General features: G+C 36.3%; 1 protein-coding gene across 1 annotated transcript in view; it reads left to right on the top strand.

Moving 5' to 3' along the window:
* gabbr2 (gamma-aminobutyric acid (GABA) B receptor, 2) overlaps positions 1-23,522 on the top strand; it is a 242,494-nt gene that overhangs the window by 48,172 nt on the left and 170,800 nt on the right. Inside the window, exon 2 of the mRNA XM_051136519.1 lies at positions 17,357-17,494. Within this exon, the coding sequence (XP_050992476.1) occupies positions 17,357-17,494 (138 nt within the window). The remainder of the gene's footprint in view (positions 1-17,356; positions 17,495-23,522) is intronic.

Raw genomic sequence — 23,522 nt, forward strand, 5'->3', positions numbered from 1 at the left:
GAAATAGAGGTTTTTAGGAAAACATTATAGGATTTTTCTCCTTATAGTAGACTTCTATCAGCGGGTTTAAAGTCCAAATTCAATGCAGCTTCAAAGGGCTCTACACGACTATCTTATCTAGTAAAACGATTGGTCATTTTCTAAAAAAAAATAAAGGTTTATATGGTTTTTAACCATAAATGCTCATTACGCACTAGCTCTGCAATGTGCATGTGCGTCTTTATGCATTACGTAATCATGTTGGAAAGGTCACGTGTGGTTAGTTCTTCATCTGCGTACTCCATACGAAAAACTCCATCTAATTCTCTTCTCCAACTTTAAAATCTTTTTAGTAAAGGCATTTGACTTTCTTTGGGTCGGTACTTTCTCCGGTACATCATGCATGACCTTTCCAATGTGAGTAGATGAGCATTTGTGGCTAAAAAGTATATGAATGTTTCTTTTTTTCAGAAAGACCCATCGTTTTGCTATATAAGACCCTTATTTCTCGGTTGGGATCGTGTAGAGCCCTTTGAAGCCACGCTGAAACTGCAATTTGGACCTTCAACCTGTTGATCCCCACTGAAGTCCACTATATGGAGAAAAATCCTGGAATGTTTTCCTCAAAAACCTTAATTTCTATTCGACTTGAGAAATAAAGACCACTTTTATAGCACGTTTTGGTCACAAAGAGCAGCATGAACATTTAGCAAAACGACAGAATGTTCATTTGTAAGTGAACTGACTGCTAAAAAAGAGATCGGACACATTTTTAAAATCATCTTTTCTACAAAACTTTTGAAACAAGACTGTGACCTAAATGAGCAACTGACTGGCAGCGTAAGAGAAGTAAAATGTTAAAACCGACTAACCTTCCCTTTAATTTCTCTAAAGATTCAGGCTCCCTGCTCATTCCCTGTAGTCATGGCAACGCTGTGTCTGACATCAGCTCTTCAAATGAGTATTTTCCGCCTGCTCCTGCCGCAGCATTTGTATGGTCACTTGTTTGGTGTACAATGGCTTCAATTGTACAGTCACCTTGATTAAATGCACCACCAAAAAGGGAGTAAGCCCTACTGTTTGAATGAATGTTTGAAACACAAGAGGGTTTAATGTTTTCCTGTTTATCCATTTTGTTTTGCAGTTCAACTTACGGTGCTTATGAGGTCAAAGGCTTTTGCTTATTATTTCCTTTGGAGAAACACATCAGTCTTTTCCTGCAGGTTTGTCAGCTACAGGCTACAGTAAAGAGCAATTAACTTTCTTTGACCTACGGAGGAAAAAATGCCACAGTGATTATTCTGCTTAAATTCATTTAAATGATTAGATATTTATTTTGTTAACTTCAAATTAGACTCCACACAAGTGACATGCAAGCATGCTCTATGTATATCTCCTCCGACAACCCCGAGGACACTAATTATTAAATGTGCTGAGATGTTTTCTTTGTGATAACATCAGTTCCTTGGTCTTCTGCAGTTCACACATGATCTGGCTTGGTGTTTCATTTACGGTTAACATCTCATATTAGCCGGCCACCTGGTCTGTGGATAAAGCTGTGCTCCTTTGTTAACCGATTGGTGATTGCCGAGGGTCATTGTCAGCTGTCTGTAAACACGCAGGTTAATGCATCTGTGTTCGTGGTGTCGGCTTTGTGCCACACAATCAGAGCTGGGCTGCAGCACTCAAAAGCTCTCCATTTGAACAGGCACTCCAGCACTGTGCATCACAATGCCGCTGCATAATTCTCCTTCAGAGCATCAGCAGGCTGCGCTTCATTTCCCTGCCCTCTGACTGAAGGCACGCCACCAGAAACACTTCTTACCACGAACACAGTGTGGAGGAGAAGCCATTTCCTCTCTCGTCTGTCGTGGGCACACGCAGTTTGGCTGCTGTCATGAAACACGGATCTTATTCGCCAAAAATAGCACGCGACATTGCATTCCTGATGCAGGTTTACCGCGACAGGATTGATGCCAGTGTCAGTCAGTGTTTATTTAGTTTTTTCTTTTTTAAATATTTGTTGTCAGTAACTAAGATGAAATAAATAATTATCTTATGATGATAATTCAACTATTTACAGCAGTAAACTGAACCACATTGCTAGTGGGTTTCATATCCAATCAACTGAAATTTTTGTTGTTTTTGTTAACATTTTATGCCATTTCAGGTTATATAAATATATTGTGATGAAACCGTAATTAAACTGACTTTAGTTTGCTCAACTATGCATTCGAGTTTTGTCAGCTTGTTATGTTGTTAAATTTGGTAAAGTTGGTAGCATCTGTACTTTTTAGTAGCCACACACGCTGGATTTCATTTTACAAAAAAAGTGTAGAAACCATTATATTACTAGGGGTGTGCGATATATGTGTCTATGAAAATATTGTAATTGATGTTTACACACCATGTGATTTGACAATATCGAATATATTGCAGAAATCAAACAAAAACACACCCATGCATGCATACACTACGGGATGTAGCTTAGACTACTACGTGAGCACTGCGTGATTTGGTCTATTAAAATTAGTGCTGGGCAGTGATTAATCATGATTAATCACATCCACAATACAAGTTTTTGTGTACATAATATATGTGTGTACTGTGTATATTTATAATGTATATATATATATATATATATATATATACACATGCATGTGTATATTTAAGAAAAATGTTTTTATAAATTAAATGTATTTTTATCTAAATAAATTATGTTACTATAAATATATACATGTAAATCTAAATATTTTTAAAATATATACTGTTTGTGTGTCTTTATATGTACATAATAAATATACACAGTACACACACATATATTATATACACAAAAACTTATTTTGGATGCGATTGGTTGTGATTCGTTGCCCGGCACTAATTAAAATACTTTCAGAATTCCCCCAAAATTCAAGAAAAGGGGGCAAAAATGTCCCAGTATGACTTTTATTTGTCTTTTATATTTATGTAATTTGATATAGTTAATATCACACGAAGAGTGATGTGATTCTCCAAATATCAGCACAATCGCAAATGTGATACAGATTTGATGAACAGCTCAATAAACAAGAAGTTTTAGACACATTTACTGTTTTTGCTGTATTTCAACTGTGAAAATATAAGTGTTTTGTGTCTCTGAGAAAAACACGACAGTTTCTTTACTGAATCAGCAGTTTAAATGAATCAGTTGAATTAATGACTCAATTATGCACTCATGCCGTGATTTGCCGCTACCTACTGTCAATTTTAGGTTTATATTTAAAGTATGTTTCCTTTTTCCCCCAAAATCATTTCAAATAACAGTATTCAATTTATTAAAAAAACATTTATGCATTGTAACTGCAGGTTAATTGCATTCATGTCCTGCATTAAACAGTCTGTGTGAATGCGTCTAAATGCCACTTCAGATGTAGATTCTGCACCACTTCTGCATTGCAAACTAATTTTATTGATACTGATTTTTTATTTAGTTGGTGGCAGCCCTACAGTGTCTTAGTATTTGAATTTATTGATTAAATTTAAGAATTTAACACACAAGATGATTCATACATTTATTTAGGTTGGGAACAAATGGTCTTAAGAAAGGTAAACAAGACCATAAAAGGTAAAAATCAGTTTAAACTTATTGGGAAAGTTAATTTTTGTTACTCCTGCAAACTAATCGCTACACAGAATATGAAGAATAACAGAAGCTTTGGGAGTTGCTGTCCACAGGAGTCCTAAACCTGTAAAAGTACCTGCACAATAACATGCTCAGCAAAATATTGTCTAATTATCGTTATCAGCAAAATTCCAGAAAATATCGGACATCATTTTTTGTCATTATCGCACACCCTATTTGTGAAACAGTATTTCAGTGAGTTAGTTCAGTGATGGATTCATCTTACCCAAACCAGTATCTTGTCTTTTTGAATGATTCATTAAAATATCTGTCTATAAGAATCATATGTTTGTGAATGAGACTACACTGGTTGCATCTTGTGAGAATCCCTGAATAGAAGCATGTCTTCCTGCTAGTATTTTGCCATACTTGTTTCTTAATATCATCTCATTAAATTCAAACTCATTAACAGTTCAGTTAAATGCGATGTCCTTTGCTGTGTTGTAGGAAGCACTGATCCTTGCCTTTGTGTGTGCCCTCTTTCTGTACATATATCTGTGCCTTTACAGTGTTTTAGTGTTTTCTAAGGATTGCCATGAGGATATTAACCGTACGAGTACAACAAGTGTCTAGACGTGGAGCGATCGTGCAGCTGATTAAATGGAGTTATGTTGGACATTGTTGTCACAAGACTCCAAATAGTGTAAATCTCAGAGCAGACTTTAATATGACCATGTCAGTCAGCTGTCCACCCTTTGCTCTGCTCCGTGTCCAAGAGCAGTCAGGTTGATGAATGGCACCCATTACTCTGAGCATTATGGGCTGGAGCAGATGGGTGGGTATTTAGGCCTTGAGCGAGAGAAGTATTTTACCCCGACCGTGACGGTGAGATCTCTTGTCTCACAGAATGACCAGCACACGCTCCACAGTCGCCATTTCCCCCATCGGAAGCCGCAGCATCATTAAGTCCCGCCGGAGAAACAAGGCTCCATCAGACATCTCGCTGATTTCATGCATGAGGATCTGCTGTATGTATATCGTCGCTCGCAAAACATTTTTCTCTTCTCGTTCGGGATGCTTAATGGCCTCAGCCATGGCACCAGGCGTAATGACAAATAAATGGAAGCGGTATGAGCGTTTAGGGTGAGGCTTAGGCTTGAAAATGGGATTTCTGTGCAGACAGGGAGTGGTAGTCTAAGTAATAACATGTCGCCAGCAGAGCCATGGATCAACGGCACGTTAGCTGTCAGCAAGCAGGGGGAACTTACAAGTTCTGGGTTACTCAGGGTCTCTGCAATGCATCTCTTTGTGGCAGCTGGGAAGATAATTCAGTTGTGTTCACAACTCTTGGCACCTTTAGCCCTAAAAGTGCTCTGGAAATCGTCTTCCTTGCAAAGAATTAATATATGAACGTACTGTATTAATCATGGAGTTCTCCACTGACTGGATTTAGTTTTATCCCATTTGTTTAAATTACTGCTTGGGAGGAAGAGATTTCTGTTTGAAGGGCAGTTTTTCAGGCCAGGGCACTGCTTTAGGGAAGCAGTGCGAAGAAAGGGCTTTTGGGAATGGGAACTAGATGGCGTTCCACTTAGAGGGCCGAACACAGCCTCGGAGCTGGCCCGTGTTCATCCCTGCCTTTTATCCCGGCCTGATGCTGCACCGAGCGCCACATCACCACAATTATCCAAAATGGCAGTAATTACCCCCGCCTCCCCTCCCTGGCTCTCCAGAGGAGACATCCTGGGGAGAATGGAGGACCTCAGGCCAAGAAATAATTAACTTGATAATGGCCTTCCTTTCCACAGCCATCCTTCTCGCTCTGTCTCTTTGCACATTTCCACCAATTACAAAGATATATTGTTTTAAAGCATCTTTGGAGCAGTATACTAATAGCTCTCTTTACTGTTTGTTTGTATACAGTGTCGTTCATCTTCGGGTGGGAACCTTTGATAATGTCAGAGTCTGGAAATACCTTGATGTCACAGTGATGCAACTTGCTTAACAGAGCCTCGAGCACAGCTTCCTCTGGAGGTGATGGATTGGGGAATTTTTTTAATGCATTTTGTCATTTTTCATCCCTCAACCACTAATAATGGTTCAGTGGACTCGAAACAATATGGCTTTTACAGTTCACGAGCAAAATGGGCTCATCCGGAGATGTTTAGTTTCCAGTCTTCTGGAAAAAAGGCAGTAATTCAACACTAGTCTTGGCATAGCCCCCTCAAGCACTACCATCACAGTTCACGGGTTTGTCATGTTCATGCTTAAGCTGCTACATTACACGTGCGGTGGTTGATTCACTCTGTAGTGCCAGGTTTTTGCCAACATGCAAAGAAAAAAACTAAAGTTAATATGTTTTTTTTAAATATCAGAATAAGCAAGATTAGTTCAAGGTTTGAAATGTCAGTTGGTGCAACTCCCCAGAAATGTATTGCATTAGGGGCTGGGTAAAAAATATATATATATTTTTTTAGATTTTAATCGATTCTCAATATTGTAGCTCACCTCCCATCCAATAAATCGCAAAAAGCTTTGTGCTTTGTTACTTTTAATATGAAACATAAAGTCTTAGAGTGACAGATCGCTGTAGCACCTCAGTTCAATGTCATGTAACATCACATACACCTCAGAAAAAACATATTCAGCGACCAAAAACTCATTAGTCAGAAAAATTACCTCTAGAGAGGAGCATTTCGCAAGACATATGCACCATATAACGTATTCATTATAACTTTTTACTGTTCTTCAATGTATCATTTATGTTTAAATAAACATCCACCATTTTTATTCATTTTATATTTCAAAAAATGAATTGGAGTAGAAATATAATGTAATTGTGACTTTATTATTATATTTTAATCGGTTCTCATTTTTCTGAAACAATATAAATTCTTAAAGCTCAGGAATCGATTAGTTTATCCTATTTTCAGTTGATGAACGCAACATTGTAGCGCACCTCCCACTGAATAAATCGCAATATTCTTTGTACTTTTTTACTTTTGATATGAAACAAAGTTTGAGATTTCAAATTCTGTCCGTTTCAAACAATAAGTACTGTTTTGATGCTGTTTAATGTGGAGTGACAGATTGCTGTAGGGTGTCAGTTCAATATAAGCAGCACATGAAATTATCATCTCTGCCGCTTTAATATCAGTTTCAGCATGAAATAGACATAAATAAACATCCAAAGATATATAACAGCTTGTTAAACAATGTCACGTAACGTCACATTTACCTCCGAAAAAAACGTATTCAGTGACCATAAATGAACCATAAAAAGGAGCATTTCGCTAAATATATGCACCATATAACATATTCAATAGAATTTTTACTGTTCTTCAATATTTAATTAAAGTTTGAATAAACAGCCACCATTTGAATGTTTGTACATTCAAAAAACTGAAAGGGAAATATAATTATGTCATTGTAACTTTATTATTATAAAAACTTCATTGAGTGTAACTTAGGCGTTTGTATACAAATCAGTTCATTTTAACCTTTTAACCTTTAGTATTATGGTAATGTAGTACCAGCTGACTTTCATGTATATTTTACAACATTAGTTGTAAAGATTTTTTTTTTTCATTGAGAAAATTTGGCATGTACTGTACCTCATATATATCCAAAATAATCAATATTGAATTGAATTGGAAATAGAAATGAATTGCAAGCTTGTGAATCAGAATCGAATTGTGAAATTTGTGTCAAACCCCAGCCCTAGTATTTATTAATTAGTAATTCATTCTATGGGTAAAAAAAAAAAAAAAAACCTTGAAAAGTGTATTTTAAAACATTTTTGAAAAAAAGGAGTGTGCAATCACATGTATTCAAGATATAAACAAATGTGTTATTCATTTTTAACTGATGGTTACATTACATTACATTTTAAATAATTATTGTATTAATAATTAAATTTAAACTTTAAAGTTCTTGAAAATTGCATGAATTGTTCTGTACAATCAAAACCATATGAAACCACCATGAATTCATGAGTACATCTGGCACGTGTTTTAAATGTTCCTTTTCTTAATCTTAGACACTCTTACTTGTCATTGCTCCGTTAACCAATTTCTGGATCATAGTTTTAGTCAGGCTGAAGGATGTGTGTTTGCACACCAACAAGACACAAAAAACATTCAGTGTTTGCAGAGTGACTAGCTTTGCTCTTGTGGTGTGCTTGGCAATCAATCAATGCACCCTCTCAGCTACTCCACCATGTTGCAAAACCAGGGTGCTTGGTTCAGTTTCATGCGACACAAAGGTGTTAACATCTCAAGCAAAAATTCCCACAGCAAGTACGCTGCTAGTTTGCAGTCACAAATGTCCAAAAGCCCAAGCCACTTGTCTTGGGGTCTTAAAAATCGAGGTGGATTTATGCGCGTGAGTGGAGCTCGATGGATCCCTGAGCCCAGTGAAGAGGAACAAATGCACAGGGCTGCTTTTGCCCTCATGCCTGTGTGCACTAGATGCAATGGGAAATTCAGCCCTTGGCTTTTGGACAGGAACACCGTACGTGACCCTGATTGTCAGCGCTTTGATCTCCCTACTGTACTTGCTGCAGCCAGAGATAAAGTAGTTTAGGACTCTTAAGGAATTATTGCTAGAATGGCCTTAACCACACTGCCTTATTTTACAATAAACATCAAAGATAAATTGCACAATATCTATGAACAAAGAATCCGTAATAGCAGTGCTATGAATAATAGCCTTATTTTGAAATTGCATCCATTTGAACCATGTTTCCTGTTTTAGAAGTCTTTCTACGAAAGGCATCTTGGCAGTAGTTTGATTTGGGTGATGATGCGGGTGGCGGGTGGGATTAGGCCGGTTCCTGCTTTGGAGGGAGCATAACAATCAACATCCGCACAAGTACCATACTGATCTCTTCCTGCTGTAGGCTTTTAAACAATGAAATTGGACGTAATGGCAGCATTGATTTGATTTCTCATGCTGAACTCTTGATGTGCAGTGCTGAGAGTTTAAAAAGGGCATCATTTTTCTTAAGGACAAACAGGAGGTACAAACATTTAGCGTTCTTGGGTAATCACTTTTAGCTCTGAGCATAACCTTATATTAAGTTGTATAAAGTAAACATATTAATTTATAATTCTCTTTTTTATAAGGCTGCCCCGTATAGTCGACTTAACCGTTAGTCAACAAAAATTTTAATAGATCGTTTCAGATCGCAAATGGCTGTTCTATGTTGAAATATAGTACATTGGCAGGACATCGACCTCAAATATGGTTTATCATCTAAAATATGCTCAGTCTAATGTTAACCTAGTAAAATGTGCGCTATTGAAGTGTCTTTGCGAATTGTGGAAGCTGAATAGTAGCGCGCCTAATGCCTGATGGATGGAGGTGCCGGTGTGGTCACTTGCTCTTAAAATACTCCGTCATTTTTGCTCATACAGATAATAGTAATGCATCCTTCAAATCTGTAAAGACTCTATGTTTATTTGTGTGCACTCACGATAACAACAAAACGTTGTGCTTTTGTACAATAATTAAAGCAAACACAATGCACTTTCTGCCGTCTTGAGCACGAAACTTTGAAACTCCATGTACACTTGCCTTACAGACATGATAAATATATCTATAGAAAGTGAAATGTCTACTTTCAAATGAACCAAATCAAAAGGAAAACAAATATTCCCAGATTATGTAATCAGTGTGAATGCATACAGGCGCACTACTGCGGCTCTTAAGCCAAACACGAAGAAAGCACTAGTTTATCAATAAATTATTAAAATGTTAATGCATTCGCCTTGCTGTTTTTCTCCTGACACATTCATAATTATTATATCTGGCGGTGCGCTGTGGCAAGCTTTTTTTTTGCATGCGCTTAAGCGCTTCTTAGTCTATGCAGGCAATTAAAGACTCATTATTATGATTTATATGGTTTATTAATAAATCTGTGACTAATAGTCGACTAATGCTTAAAATGAATGACTACTAGTCAACCAGAAAAATCTTTAGTTGAGGGCAGCCCTACTTTTTTATATATATTTATATCAGTGGCGTGAGTTTTTTACTTTTTTATTGGTCTTCCCATTAAAGGCATTATATTGTTCATTCAGACTAATGCACGAACACAAAAGGTGGGATTTATCGCATGAACCAATCACAGCTGAACATAACCAGTCATATCCAGTCATATCGCATTGCCTCCTCTCATGTGACTTTTGTTGTTTTATTCTTGTACTATGAATTTTTTTCTTCTCCAATTTTTTGAGGAGATGCTGCCTACCTTGCCTTATATATATTTATAATATATTTTATATATATATGTATGTATGTATACTGTATGGAGAGAGAGAGTGTGAAAGGGAATAGTTAACAAGTGAGTGGTTTTATAAACAGCAAATGTCCGCCCACCAGTCACATCTATTTATGTGTTTTAAGGAGAAATAAAACATTTAATGGAGCAATAAATGCCATTTATTGTTTATTCTGTTTTATTAGCTACCATTTACATACCTATGTAAATCACTCACCTACCACAAAATACAATATTTACGATCATCGCCTGAAAGATGCTGGCAACCCACATCACCTTTGTGTGTATAAAAAACCAACTATACATAAAGATAACTATTTATTATGTATTGTGTAACATTGATAAAATGCAGACTTTTATCTTTGTCTATTTTATTTTTCCAGGAAGTGGTTTTATTAACATTAGAAAATCTAAGACAGAAATCATGTTCAAATTGCACTCTGTAACTTGAGGTTTCAGATAAGTATTCAGTCACAAATGATTAGATAACAGGCCAATGAAAGCCCGTTACAGGGTAGAATCAGCAGAGGGACAAGGGGTTAGTGATTGATGAAGGAAAATTGAAAATTGGGGGTGTCATCGATATGCAGGCTGGTGAAAAAACTATTTTCAAATGAATTTTTTTATTTTTTCATGCACTTTTGGTCATGTTGTGCGTGTCATTAAGCCTCTTTATGAGGAGCAGACTCTAGGAGACATTCTGCTCCTCATTTGCTCTCTCTCTCTTTCTCTCTCCTAGTACTGAAGTCTTCAGGTTGCATACTTGGGTGCAGTAATTTGCCATTGACTGGCGACAGGTGCAGCTGCTGCCGTTGCCACTGTTAACAAGCCGTTTCATCATGGTTAGCTTGCCGTGATTATCCCTTGTTGTTGCCACAATACCACGGGTGGCCATTTTATGATGCTGAAGATGTCAGAGGAAATAGTTTCATTAATAATCCTTAGCCTACTGTCCTTTCCGAGTCATTTGCTTCTGCAATTGCAAATTTATGTGTCCTCTTCTATTTTATTTTCCATCAGACACATGCAGATTAATGAGCAAATCAAGCTAGCGAATGATCTGACTAAAACATGTTTGTTTACAGTTTTGTTCATAGAGATGCGGTTAAAGACGTAATATTCTACCAGTTGCCCTAATTACTAATGCTTCCATAAATAACAAGTTTGTTATAGTTGAGTATTTCCTCAGAGAGCTGGTTCCTTTTAACATGTTTTTCTAGAGGGATATATTTGGTGTATTCAGCAAACATCCTCTGAATCTGCATATAATCGGTGCTTCAGAGCTTGAGATTTGGCTTTATAGGTTTTCCTCCTCGATCGTCTACTGGAGGTCTAGAGTCCGGTCACAGGAGGGATGGTGTGTCAACAGCAGTAAGTCTTGTGGTCACTGTGCTGGGCTGACTTACCATGCTAATGGCTCGACTGACAGGACTTTGGGGCTCAGTCCTATAAACACAGACTTGCCCTCTGCCATACTCTCGTTGAGCAGCCGGCCCAAGAGGTTCGTTTGATTCAGGCTCCAAAATTGACCCAGACAGTTAAAGGAATGTTCTAGGCTCAGTCGTCAGCATTTGTGGTGTGCGTAGTAAACCCCCCCAAAATATTGTTACCCAGGCACTTATAATGAAAGTAAATTGGACGATGCAAGTAACAGATAATGTACAGTTACCACAGGCAAAATAAGCCTGTTTTGAGTGTTTGAGTGGGACTGTATAAATATTAATTGGTTTATTTTATGATAATTACTGACTGTAAATTTTGCCAACATAACACTTTTTTAACACTGCAAGAAATGCATAAATACATGAACATGAAATTTAGATCATAAGATGCACAAGTATATTTTGATGAGTTTACTTTTGATGAGTCAGAAACACAATCTTCCTAAATGAGTGCTAGTGTTGTTATTGTTAACTACAATGATTAAAAATCATTTACAGTAATTGAAATAAAACTAAAATAAAATGTAACTATTAGATGAAAAACTTGAAATGTTTAAGTTGAAGTATTAAAATGATTAAAACTGAAATAAATGAATGTTAAATATATAATATAATGTAATGTAATATGATATAATATAATTAGGGTTGTCAGTTTAATGTGTTAATTAATTAGTTATCAAAATTAAAATATTTTAACGCCATTAGTTGACTGTTGACAAATATGATGCAGGGCAACAACTTCATAAATGCAGTCATGCCCTAAAATTCAAGATATTGGTGCAAAAAATGCCTCGTATGTGTTTTGTCTCATATTTACGTATATTACTTATCACATGGGCAGCAAGAGCAATACGACACGAGTGCTGATTTTGTCTCGATCTATCATAAGCTTAAATGTGATTTCATACAATAGTTCAGTAAATAAAAAGTTGATATTGTGTTATATTTTAAAGATTATATTATGCATTTTTGCTCAATTTTGCAGAGAACATATTACCTTTGAAGCCATAGCAGAATTGTTGCGTGTCTCTGACCGACACAGCAGTGTTTAAACAATCGGTTATTTTCATAAAAATAATACAATTTATATACTTTTTAATGTCAAATGCTTGTCTTGTCTTACTCGGCCTGGACTGTTTTTGTTCCAGTTCATGACAGTTAGGGTATGTCGAAAAACTCTCATCTCATGTCCTCCCTCAACTTCAAAATCGTCCTATATCGCTGTTTTTGTTAAGGGTGTTTGATCTTCTTTGCATGTTCATTTTGCAAAGACTGGGTCGGTACTTCTGAAGTGATGTAGGATGATTTTGAAATGATTTTTGAAGTTGAGGGAGAAAATACGATTGGAGTTTTTCGACATACCCTAACTGTCTTGAGCCAGAATACACAGAGTTCAGGGAGACAAAGGGCAAGATGAGCATTTGCGATTAAAAAGTATTTTTAACTGTGTTTTTTTTAAATGAAAATAACCAATCGTTTCGCTAGATAAGACCCTTCTTCTTCGGCTGGGATTGTTTACAACCGCATTTGGGATCGCATTTAAACTGAGTTTTGAAAATTCAAAATCAGGCACCATAGCAGTCCATTATATGAAAAAAAATGTTGAAATGTTTTCCTCAAAAAACTTTCTTTATGACATGGACATTTTAAGAAAGACATGGACATCTTGGATGACAAGGGGGTGAGTACATTATATGTAAAAAAAAAGTGGACTTCTCCTTTAATACTGAGAATTGGTCCCTATACTGTTATTTTATCCAGTGTTTTTGCTGAAATCTGCTACATTATTTTATTTTTGTGATGATCAACATTATTCCATTATATGCTGTTGAAACCCAGAATATTCCTTACATATGTCAGTGACTATAAATCCAGTTTAATTTTTTAAGTTAAATGTGTTTTTAAACAAGTTTTGTTATAAGATAGATTCATTAAAAATTGTTTGCGATGATGTTGTGGTGGCCTATTGTTGTCAAGCCTCTCCGTCTGGCACCAGCTCAAGTGAAATCCAAAATTAAGTCCTCAAACGTCACCTCTGAATACTGATTAATAGCATCATGATTGTAGCAGCCAATCGGTGCTATATCTATCAATGCCGGCCTTGCTTTCTCCTTCACTTAGCGTATAAAGTGAGGAGTGCGTTCCCATGACAACATAGCCAAAGCCTGCTCTGCAGATCGTGGATGTGCGCCTTATAAGGCAAACGACCGACCACGTTGTGATTGTTGGTATTCAAAGGTGCCTTGATTTCAGCGCAGAATGTGTTTCAGTCACACGAGCAGCACAATTTCGTGGTCAATTACCTCACATTTCGTTCAGCGTGAATGTTCAGGAATGGTATTTGTAGCTGGAGCTTCATTACTGACTGAATGATCATGGGTATGGTTGAAGACAACAGCCTTGGTCAGTAGGTTGAAATGACGCTGAAATTGACTGTTGATGATGATGTGTCTAGTTAAATGTCGTCACCGTGTTTCATTTTCACAGTAGTCCTTAATTGGTCGAGGCGCTTATCCGTCCGTCACTTATTACAGCGTATTTCACTCCTGACAACTGTCATTTCTACACCTGCTGTAATCTAGCGTCTTGTTGGAGAACAGACGATTTTTTCATTAAACAAGAAGAAAGGGCTGTTTTGCACTCAGTGTTTTTGTGGTTACTGATGACCAGAATTAAGTGAATATGGAGGGAATATGCAAATGAGCTCTTTTAAAAGCCTGCTGTTTTATTCAGCATTATGAACAGCATCACTTCAATCGACTCGCCCTGCAGTGCCTCATCTCATATTCCTGCTCTTCATACGCCACAGTCTATTTTCAACGTTTCTATTTCTGACGCTGAAGCTCACTGGCTAGTGAGCACTAGCAAGTGTGATGGAGTGTCAGAAATAGAGATGTACTGCTTGTGTAAGAACGTCTGTTGTATCATTGGTCGTAGGCCAAAAATAGCTTTCACATAAATGCTCAAAGGCATACTCGAGAACAGAAACGTCTTGCTCGTTCAGCCTGAGCGGTCACATGACACCTTTGATTTTTGAACAGCAGATTTTGAGCACAACTTTTTGGGCTTTGATGATTAAGTTACATGATTATTTTAGGTAAAAACGTGTTTGTCTTAAGTTTCTAACTTTGGCAAGTCTAATTTTTTGTTTTTAGCTAAAAATTCAGTCATCAGTTATCTTATGCCACTTCAAATCTATTTTTTTTTTCTCTTGTGGAAACAAAAAGTAGTTCTCATCATATCAAAGCTGCTCATTTCCAGCTGTCAGATGATATTTAGCTTATTTTATTAAAAATAAATGTACAGTGTGCCATTGTGTATCTATCTATTTATTCATATAAGCACATACATAGACATTTCATTCACTGATGCACTTCACTTACATTCCTCAGGCAAGGCTTAAACCAGCAATGCTTATGCTGCATTCACGCAATGCCGTAAATCTGAGATGAAAACGTGTGACATTCAACTCTGAATTATGTGTTTCTATGGCAACATTATCAACGCCAAAGCCCTCACGTGTTCCTGAACTCGTAATTAGAACTTGTAAACTCTGAATGTTTTTAGAATTACGATTTAAAGCAGTTACAGATGTACCACTTGACTGCCATCAGGTTCGTTTTGGCCAAGCGGCAACCTCCAGGTCTCCCTCTTGAAGCCAACAGAAGTGACTAAAACTGCAATTCATCGACTGGCCGCTAGAGACTGACTGCACAAGGGAGTCAATCCCATAGACTCCCCATGTAAAAATTAAATGCTATGAGTAAAATATCACGTGTTGTCATCTCGGAATTACGGTAATTACGACATGGCTTGAAGGCAGCATAATACTGTACCTACTTGCAGGCCACCCACCAAAATAAAAGTGTGCTGATTTTAAGTCTAAAAATTATGAAAATTCATATATGTAATATTTGTAAATATTACCATTGTATTTTTAAGTGTGCTATAAAATAATTGTATTTTTTATTTTATACTCACTTTTTATTTTTAATACTTTATTTATTATATTTAATACTTTTATTTAATTCTAAGTGTGCTATATTATCATGATAAAAACTTGCTGATTTTAGGTTTTAAATGAAAATTCATATATAAAAAAAATTAAAATGTAAATATTACCAATGTATCTTTCAAAGTGTACTGTTAAATAATTGTATTATTATTTATTTAATACTCAATTTTTATTTTTATTTAATGCTCACTTTTTATTTTAAAACAATAGTATAATAAAAGCTTGCTGATTTGGTTTGAAATAATAATAAAAATAATAATAATAAAAGGAAAAAAGAATGAAAATGTAAATATTAGCACTGTATTTTTAAGTGTACTATTAAATAATTGTATTTTTTATTTAATACTCACTTTTTATATTTATTTAATACTTTATGTATTTTTAAATAAAATACAGATATTAGCATTGTTTTTAAGTGTGCTATAAAATAATTGTATTTTTTGTTTAATACTCACATTTTGTTTTAAAATATAATAGCCTAATAAAAGCTTTCTGACTTTAGGTTTGAAATGAAAAGTCATATAAAAAAGAAAAAAACGAAAATGTAAATATTAGAATTGTATTTTTAAGTGTATTATTAAATAATTGTATTTTTTATTTAATATTCAATTTTTATTTAATTCTTACTTTTTGTATTTCTATATAAAACAAATATTAGCATTGTATTTTTTAAGTGTACTATTAAATAATTGTATTTTTTATTTAATACTCACTTTTTATATTTATTTAATACTTTATGTATTTTTAAATAAAATACAGATATTAGCATTGTTTTTAAGTGTGCTATAAAATAATTGTATTTTTTGTTTAATACTCACGTTTTGTTTTAAATTATAATAGCCTAATAAAAGCTTGCTGACTTTAGGTTTGAAATGAAAAGTCATATAAAAAAGAAAAAAAACGAAAATGTAAATATTAGAATTGTATTTTTTAAGTGTGCTATAAAATAATTGTATTTTTTATTTAATACTTTTTTATTTTAAAACATAATAGTATAATAAAAGTTTGCTAATTTTAGGTTTGAAATTAAAATTCATATGAAAATTTAAAAAAATGTAATATTCACTAATATATACTCATTTATACTTATTTACTTACTTTTTCTTTTAAAATATAATGGTATTATCACACTCTATTTATTATTTGTTATTATTGTATTTAAAAATACAAAATATATAAAGTGCAATAATACTAGTATCACTATTATTGATTATTTTATTTTTTAAAGTTACATTTAACTGAGAATCAGATTTAATTTATTATTATTATTTTTGTTTATTTATTTATTTATATTTGGTAATAAATCCCCACACTTGCTAAAAAATGTCCCAAACCAAAATGCTTTGGGATTTTTCATTTATTTATTTATATAATAATAGCCATAAACTTCTACTGCCATTTTAAATCTCAAAACTGAATGTGTTCTTTGGTTTAAACAAGACAAGCAGGCACTTTAGCAAGCGAGGTCAAAAGCCAAGAGGAAATTCTTGACCGGGTCACCGTGTGCAGTGTTGAGACATTTCTGGTCACGACTAGGATTGAGTCGGGTCAAGCTGACTGCTGTTAATTGACCTTCGGAAGTGTTTACCAGGGACTGAAATATCATTACCAACATCAGAAAATCAAAGATAAAACAGTTAGAGGCTCACATCACAATCAATAGCCCAGCTACATCTTTTCTTTCCTTCAGCACTTCTACAGAGCCAAGAGCGTTGCCATAGTGATATGAAATGGGCGCATAGTGCCGCAGCAGTCGGCCCTTCCTGTACATCACACATGTTTTCACATTCAGAAATCCAAAGACCATGTATTTTTTTTCCCCATTTACACTCTTCCTTTACACCATATTATGAAAGAAAGTTGCATTGGATGTTTGGTAGTGCAATATGGTTGTACATGAGGAGTACAAATCAAGAAAAAGCTCTCAAGGTTGAAACCTGCTTTTTAAGAGCAAGTACACCTGCTGATGTCATTATGATTGACATGACCATTCTATGTATTCATAGACTTAATTTTCTTCCTTTTTGTCTCTTCAGTGTGACAACGCGAAGGGATTGCGGGCCTTCTTTGATGCGATCTGCTACGGTCCGAAACATTTGATGATCTTTGGAGGAGTGTGTCCGTCAGTGACTTCAATCATCGCTGAATCGTTGGAGGGGTGGAACCTCGTGCAGGTTTGTGCCATAGTCGATATCTGCTTCATGAAACCCGCAATGTGATTATTCATTTGCATAATCTTTAACAATTCTCTTTTCCCTGCCATGAGAGGGTTCCTATACTTGAAGAATTCATGCCACAGATTTGCGCTAATGACTTCCAGTGTGACGCAAATAAATACTAGTATCTTAAATCAAAAGGCTGGCAAAGCCAGGCTAGAAATGTAATCCCAATGCTGATAAAAACTGGAAAAACTGTAAAATTCCCAAAGACCTCTGTCTTAAGCAGACCCGAGGGGGTGTTTAGTGTGTTAACATTGTGATTTTAAGAGGAAGTCAGCGTTTGGTTATTCTAAGCCTATTTCTCCCCTCTTGTTTGCAAAATCCATTGATATCTCTAATCTGCGTATTAGCGCATCACCGACAAAAGTAGTACACTCAGGTTGCCATCGGCACACATGGCTCGAGGAAGTAATGTAGTTAAAATCTCTCTGATCTGAGGCATGGCGGACTATAAAGGAATTCCACTGAGGAATCTCCTCCGGGCTCCTACGCTTTCACTTTTGTGTTGGCAGATGTGTGGTCAGTCTCAAAGCCAGCTGACATTTCACCAAGAGAATCTGGCCATTTTCCAAAACTGTTCCGCTAAAGTGGCCGATTTCCATGAGAGGAATAGAAATTTGTGTATGTCGCTCCAATCGAAAATATGGGGAAAAAAAGCTGATACAAGGTTTAATGTGTGATTTTAATGTGAGGATATCCATTATTTTTTCCAATATTATTGTTTTCCCCTGAGGTCCACATAATTATAAGCTCTAAACGATAAAAATATGTCTCTTTATGACCATTTTTAACCTTCTCTTAGTATTAAACATGCAGTTTTTTTAGCTTTTGCTGACCCATGCTAACCAGCCAACAACCCTTGGTGTATTTGAATTTTTTTTTTTTTTTAAATACAGCTTAAATTTTAATTAATATCTCCAGGGTGAATTTTTGGGGTTTTACATTCTTATTTTTCATAGTATCATGAACTCATTTACAGTGGCATGAGAAATTATACAAACAATTTTAACAAAATAAGAGAGATCATACAAAATGCATGTTATTTTTTGTTCAGTACTGTCCTGAGTAAGATATTTTACATAAAAGATGTTTACATATAGTCCACATAACAAGAAATAGCTGAAATTATTAAAAGAACCTCCTTCAAAAGTTTGGGAACCCTTGGTTCTTAGTACTGTGTGTGGTTACCTGTATGATCTACGACTGTTGTTGCTGTTTTGTGATGGTTGTTCATGAGTCTCTTGTTTGTTCTGAACAGTTAAACTATGCACTGTTCTACAGAAAAATCCTCCAGGTCCTGCAGATTCTTCAGTTTTCCAGCATCTTTTGCATATTTGAACCCTTTCCAGCGGTGACTGTGATTTTGAGATCCATCTCTTCATACTGAGCACAACTGAGGGACTCAAACACAACTATTAAAAAAGGTTCAAACATTCACTGATGCATTAAGAGCCGGGGGGTGAAAACTTTTGAACAAGATGAGGATGTCTAAATTTTTCTTATTTTGTTGAAATATAATTTTTTTTTCCATTTAGTACTGCCCTTCGGAAGCAACAGAGGATACTTGCATGTTTCCTGGAAGACAAGTGCAATTTACCATAATCTACAAATTCAAAAAGTTTTCACCCCCCGGCTCTTAATGCATTGTGTTTCCTTCTGAAGCATCAGTAATGTTTTAACCTTTTTTAATAGTTACAAACACAAGCTCAAACACGAGTCCCTCAGCTGTCCTCAGTGTGAAAATATGGATCTCAAAATCATGCAGTCACTGCTGGAAAGGGTTCAAATATGCAAAAGATCCTGGAAAACTGAAGAATCTGCAGGACCTGGAGGATTTTTCTGAAGAACAGTGCTCAGTTTAACTGTTCAGAACAAACAAGGGACTCATGAACAACCATCACAAAACAAAAAATAGTCTCAGATCATCCAGGTAACCACACACAGTATTAAGAACCAAGGGTTCCCAAACTTTGAAGGGGGTTATTTTAATAATTTCAGATATTTTTTGTTTTGTCTTGTGGACTTGTAATGTAAACATCTTTTATGTAAAATATCTTACTCCGGACAGTAATAAATAAAAAATATATGCATTTTCTATGATCTCTCTTATTTTGTTAAATTACTCACATTTTCACAGATTCTGCAAGGGGTTCCCAAACTTTCGCATGCCACTGTCTTAAAAGATAAGAGAAAGTTTGATTACTCATGATATGACTCCTTAAATTCTCCTTAAAAAGTAACACATCAAAATAACACATTGAACAAAATTGAAAGACATCAATACACTTATGTTTTGATTTTCTGAGTATGATGTCATACTACTCAGGCCTAGCCCACGACTGTGGACTGTCTCATATTAGCAATTTTCGTCTATCAGCCAGTTTTCTCTCGCGCTCAAGCAGCTGTAGTGACAACAATGTCTCGTAAGCAATGCAGGTGTTTTGTAGTTGGATGTAAAAGTTACCATAAGAGTCTTTTAAGATACTTAGTACCTTTAGAAAGGGTATACCGCCTCTCTGCACTCTCAGAAAAAGTCCAAAATTTAAAGATACAACAGCTTGTTACTGGTTAAAGTTTCATAGTTATGCCTTACATGGGTACATAAGGTACTAACATACACATTTTAGGTGTAGATAAGGTACCTTTGAGGTACAAGGTGTATTACCCCTGAAGGTGCACTTTTTCCACATTGTTTATGACAGGGAATGAGTCAAGGAAATATCATAAATGGGAAAAAAATCTTGCCATTTCTCTAATATATTTGTGAACTTGGACTGGTCTTGGCTTCCTGAGGATAAGCTTACAGAATGCCTAATTTGTGGACTAATCTCCCATTAACCCCAGATGAGTAGATCTCTAATTAGCCAGGGTGATGGGAAGCGAACACATCCCACAATGGGATTAGCAGTGACATGCCTCAGAAAGGCTTTTAAACCTGTGACAAAATAATAAAACAAACAAAGGGAGGGGGGCCGGGCCCATCTAAGGGGTAATGAAAAAAAGGCTAAAAGATGAAACCGTGATGTAGGTTCCTCATTGTGTAGGAAATAGGGATCAGTACAGCAGGTCCAAGGCTGCTTGTACTGGTTATGTGTAAGTTACAGGTTAGCCTATTTTTAGTGCCCATAAAGGGGTGCTAAGTTACAACTTCCACACTATTAAATACTCTACTCTACATGTAAACAAAATATTTATGGAAGCCTCCGAGCAGGTTGACTGAATTCCATCAATAAGCTCAGACATATATGATAATTTTGACATTTACATTTTAACAGAAAAAACAAACATAATAAATACCCTGCTGAAAAAAAACAGCTTAAACTAGCCTAGGCTGGTTGGCTGGTCTTTAAGATGGAAGCAGCTGGCTTTAGCTGATCTCCCAGCCTGGCTAGGCTGGTTTAGCTGGTCGTTCCAGCTGGTCTCCCAGCCTGACCATCTAAGACTAGACTGGCCAGCCAAGGAAGTGGCCAAAACCCCTACAAAACCAGACATCATGTAATGCAACTTTGCGTTACAAAGAGCTTACAACCTACTAGCTATGTTTTGCTGGTGCAACTGCGACCAGATAAATTACAGAAAGTTAGTTACAAACTAGCTAGTAGTTGCTAAGCCTCTAGTGTGGACTTTTTCACATTTAAATGGATAGTTCAACCAAAAATGAAAATACTGTTATCATTTACTTATCCTCATCTTGTTCCAGACCTGTATGAGTTTCTTTTTTCTCTTGAACACGGAAGAAGGTATTTTGAAGAATGCTGGTAACCAAACAGTTTCTGGTAGCCATTGACTTCCATAGTATTTTTTCCTGCAACTGTTTATTGCTGATGACTGAATGTTCATTTTTGGGTCCACTGGTTTTTCAGTTCATCACATTAAAGGGATAGTTCATCCAAAAATGAAAATTTTGTCATTAATTACTTATCCTTATGTCGTTCCAAACTCGTAAGACCTTCGTTCATCTTTGAAATACAAATTAAGATATTTTTGATGAAATCTGAGAGCTTTCTGACCCTACATAGACAGCAACACAACTGACACGTTAAAGGCCCAGAAAGGTAGTAAGGACATCGATAAAGTAATCCACGTGATGAAGGTCTTACGGGTTTGGAACAACAATAGAGTGAGTAATGACAGGATTATCATTTTTGGATGAACTAACTCTTTGAGCATGAACTTACGAATGGCTGCTGCAACCCTGCCTAGGGGTCTAGGGTCACTTCATGCATTCACTACTAGAATCTCTTTCACATTGAAAAAAACAGTTTTATGGCAGCAGTGATGAGGCAGTAAGCACCAGGTGCACCTCATTACACTCGTCTAGCAGTGTTTCCATTTCCGCGCTCCTCCTCTTGGCCGCTCGGCGGTATTATGAGGCTGGATGGAGAACAGCAGAGGAGGGCCAGAGCACCGACGTCTGGAGATTCCCCAATCACACCTGCGGACGAAATGAACGTTGAGGCAACACATTCTCAAGCTTCATCAAAACCACACGTCAGCACTGAGATTCTGTATCCTTATTTTTAATTTAAGGCATGTGCTTAATGAGAATGGGAGATGGTTTTGAAATGGCGGCTGGTTGATGGATTGTGTAATTATATTTAATGAAAGCATCAGACGGTTCTGAGAGCCAAAAACGAGAGCGGTTGTGTTTTCACCGATGAAATTATATACACGTGTTGGAACCTCCAGAGATGTGCCAACATGCAAACAGCCCTAGAGCAAACTTTTGACCTCAAGAGCCATTGAAATCTGTTAGGATGTCAGTTTTCACAGGCATTCTGCTCCTGCGTACTGTGTAATTAAATAGTGCTGAGCTTCCTTTGTGCTTCTCAAATCATCACTTGGCATTCAGTGGCTCTGAATGGCTCCTCTGTTATGAAGTGGCTTACATCAGTGCTTGCAATGTGCAGAGATATTAACATGACTCGAGTGCTTTGAATCAAATTGAATGTCACCCAGACTGTGAGAGAATGATTATTTTGAGCTGAGACATTCCTTTCTCCCTAAGCGCTCGGGTGATATCGTGCCCTCGTGCGATAGGCATCTTCCGTATAGCGGGGAAAACGATAAACACGGGAGGAAGCCTTTTTTGTTACGCGACTAATAGGGAGACCTTATTGCGGGCCGGACTCGCAGGTGCTGTTTGTGAAGATATTATAATGTTGAAGTGGCCCCTGTTCTAGCTCTGATGAAGGTAACAATGCTCACAACATCGTAATAGAAGTGATTAGATGAGATTAAGCATAATGCATGTATTGATATGCAATGCCAAGATGCAATTAGACATTTTGATGCGCCAGTAACTACAAACCTCCCTTGACAGAGAAATGAGCATACCTGTAGGAAAGAACAATCACAAATGAGATCTTGTTAATTTCTCAGATGCTTCATCTCAAATGGAGAGCAAATGAATGCTTTAGCTGGAGTTTCAAAAGAGATAGCAACACTAAATGAGTTTCCATCCACGTATTTTTATGCAAATTTGGGAATATGTACTCTAAAAAATCTGTAAAAGTAGGGCACAGTGTTGTGTTTTACAATGCGTCATGTTTTAAAGTTAATGAAAATGTTAATGATAATGCCCCGGTAATGACCGGAAAAATTCCTCAAGAATGCTGGGTGCACTTCTTCTTTTAATTCCCAAAAAACCTAAACAGTCTCAATTATCAAGCTGTTTTGATTTTCTGAGCAGTATGATGTCATACTGCTCAGGCCCTGCCCACGATCGCTGACGTAATGTCTTGTATTAGCATATTTCTACCCTCAGCCATCGTTTTTTAATCGGATCATGACTCCCAGAATCGAAATCGGATCGTGAAGTGCCTGAAGGTTCCCACCTCTAACAATTTCTCCTAAGCAGTGCAGATGTTTTGTAGTTGGATGTGAAAGTAAACATAAGAGTCTTCATTTTCTTCCAACATCAGAGTCACTGAGGTTGCAGTGAAGTTTTGTTTTTGATGGTAACGCACCACCGAATACACAA

Source organism: Labeo rohita, chromosome 19 (assembly GCF_022985175.1).
Source record: "Labeo rohita strain BAU-BD-2019 chromosome 19, IGBB_LRoh.1.0, whole genome shotgun sequence".
Lineage (NCBI taxonomy): Eukaryota > Metazoa > Chordata > Actinopteri > Cypriniformes > Cyprinidae > Labeo > Labeo rohita.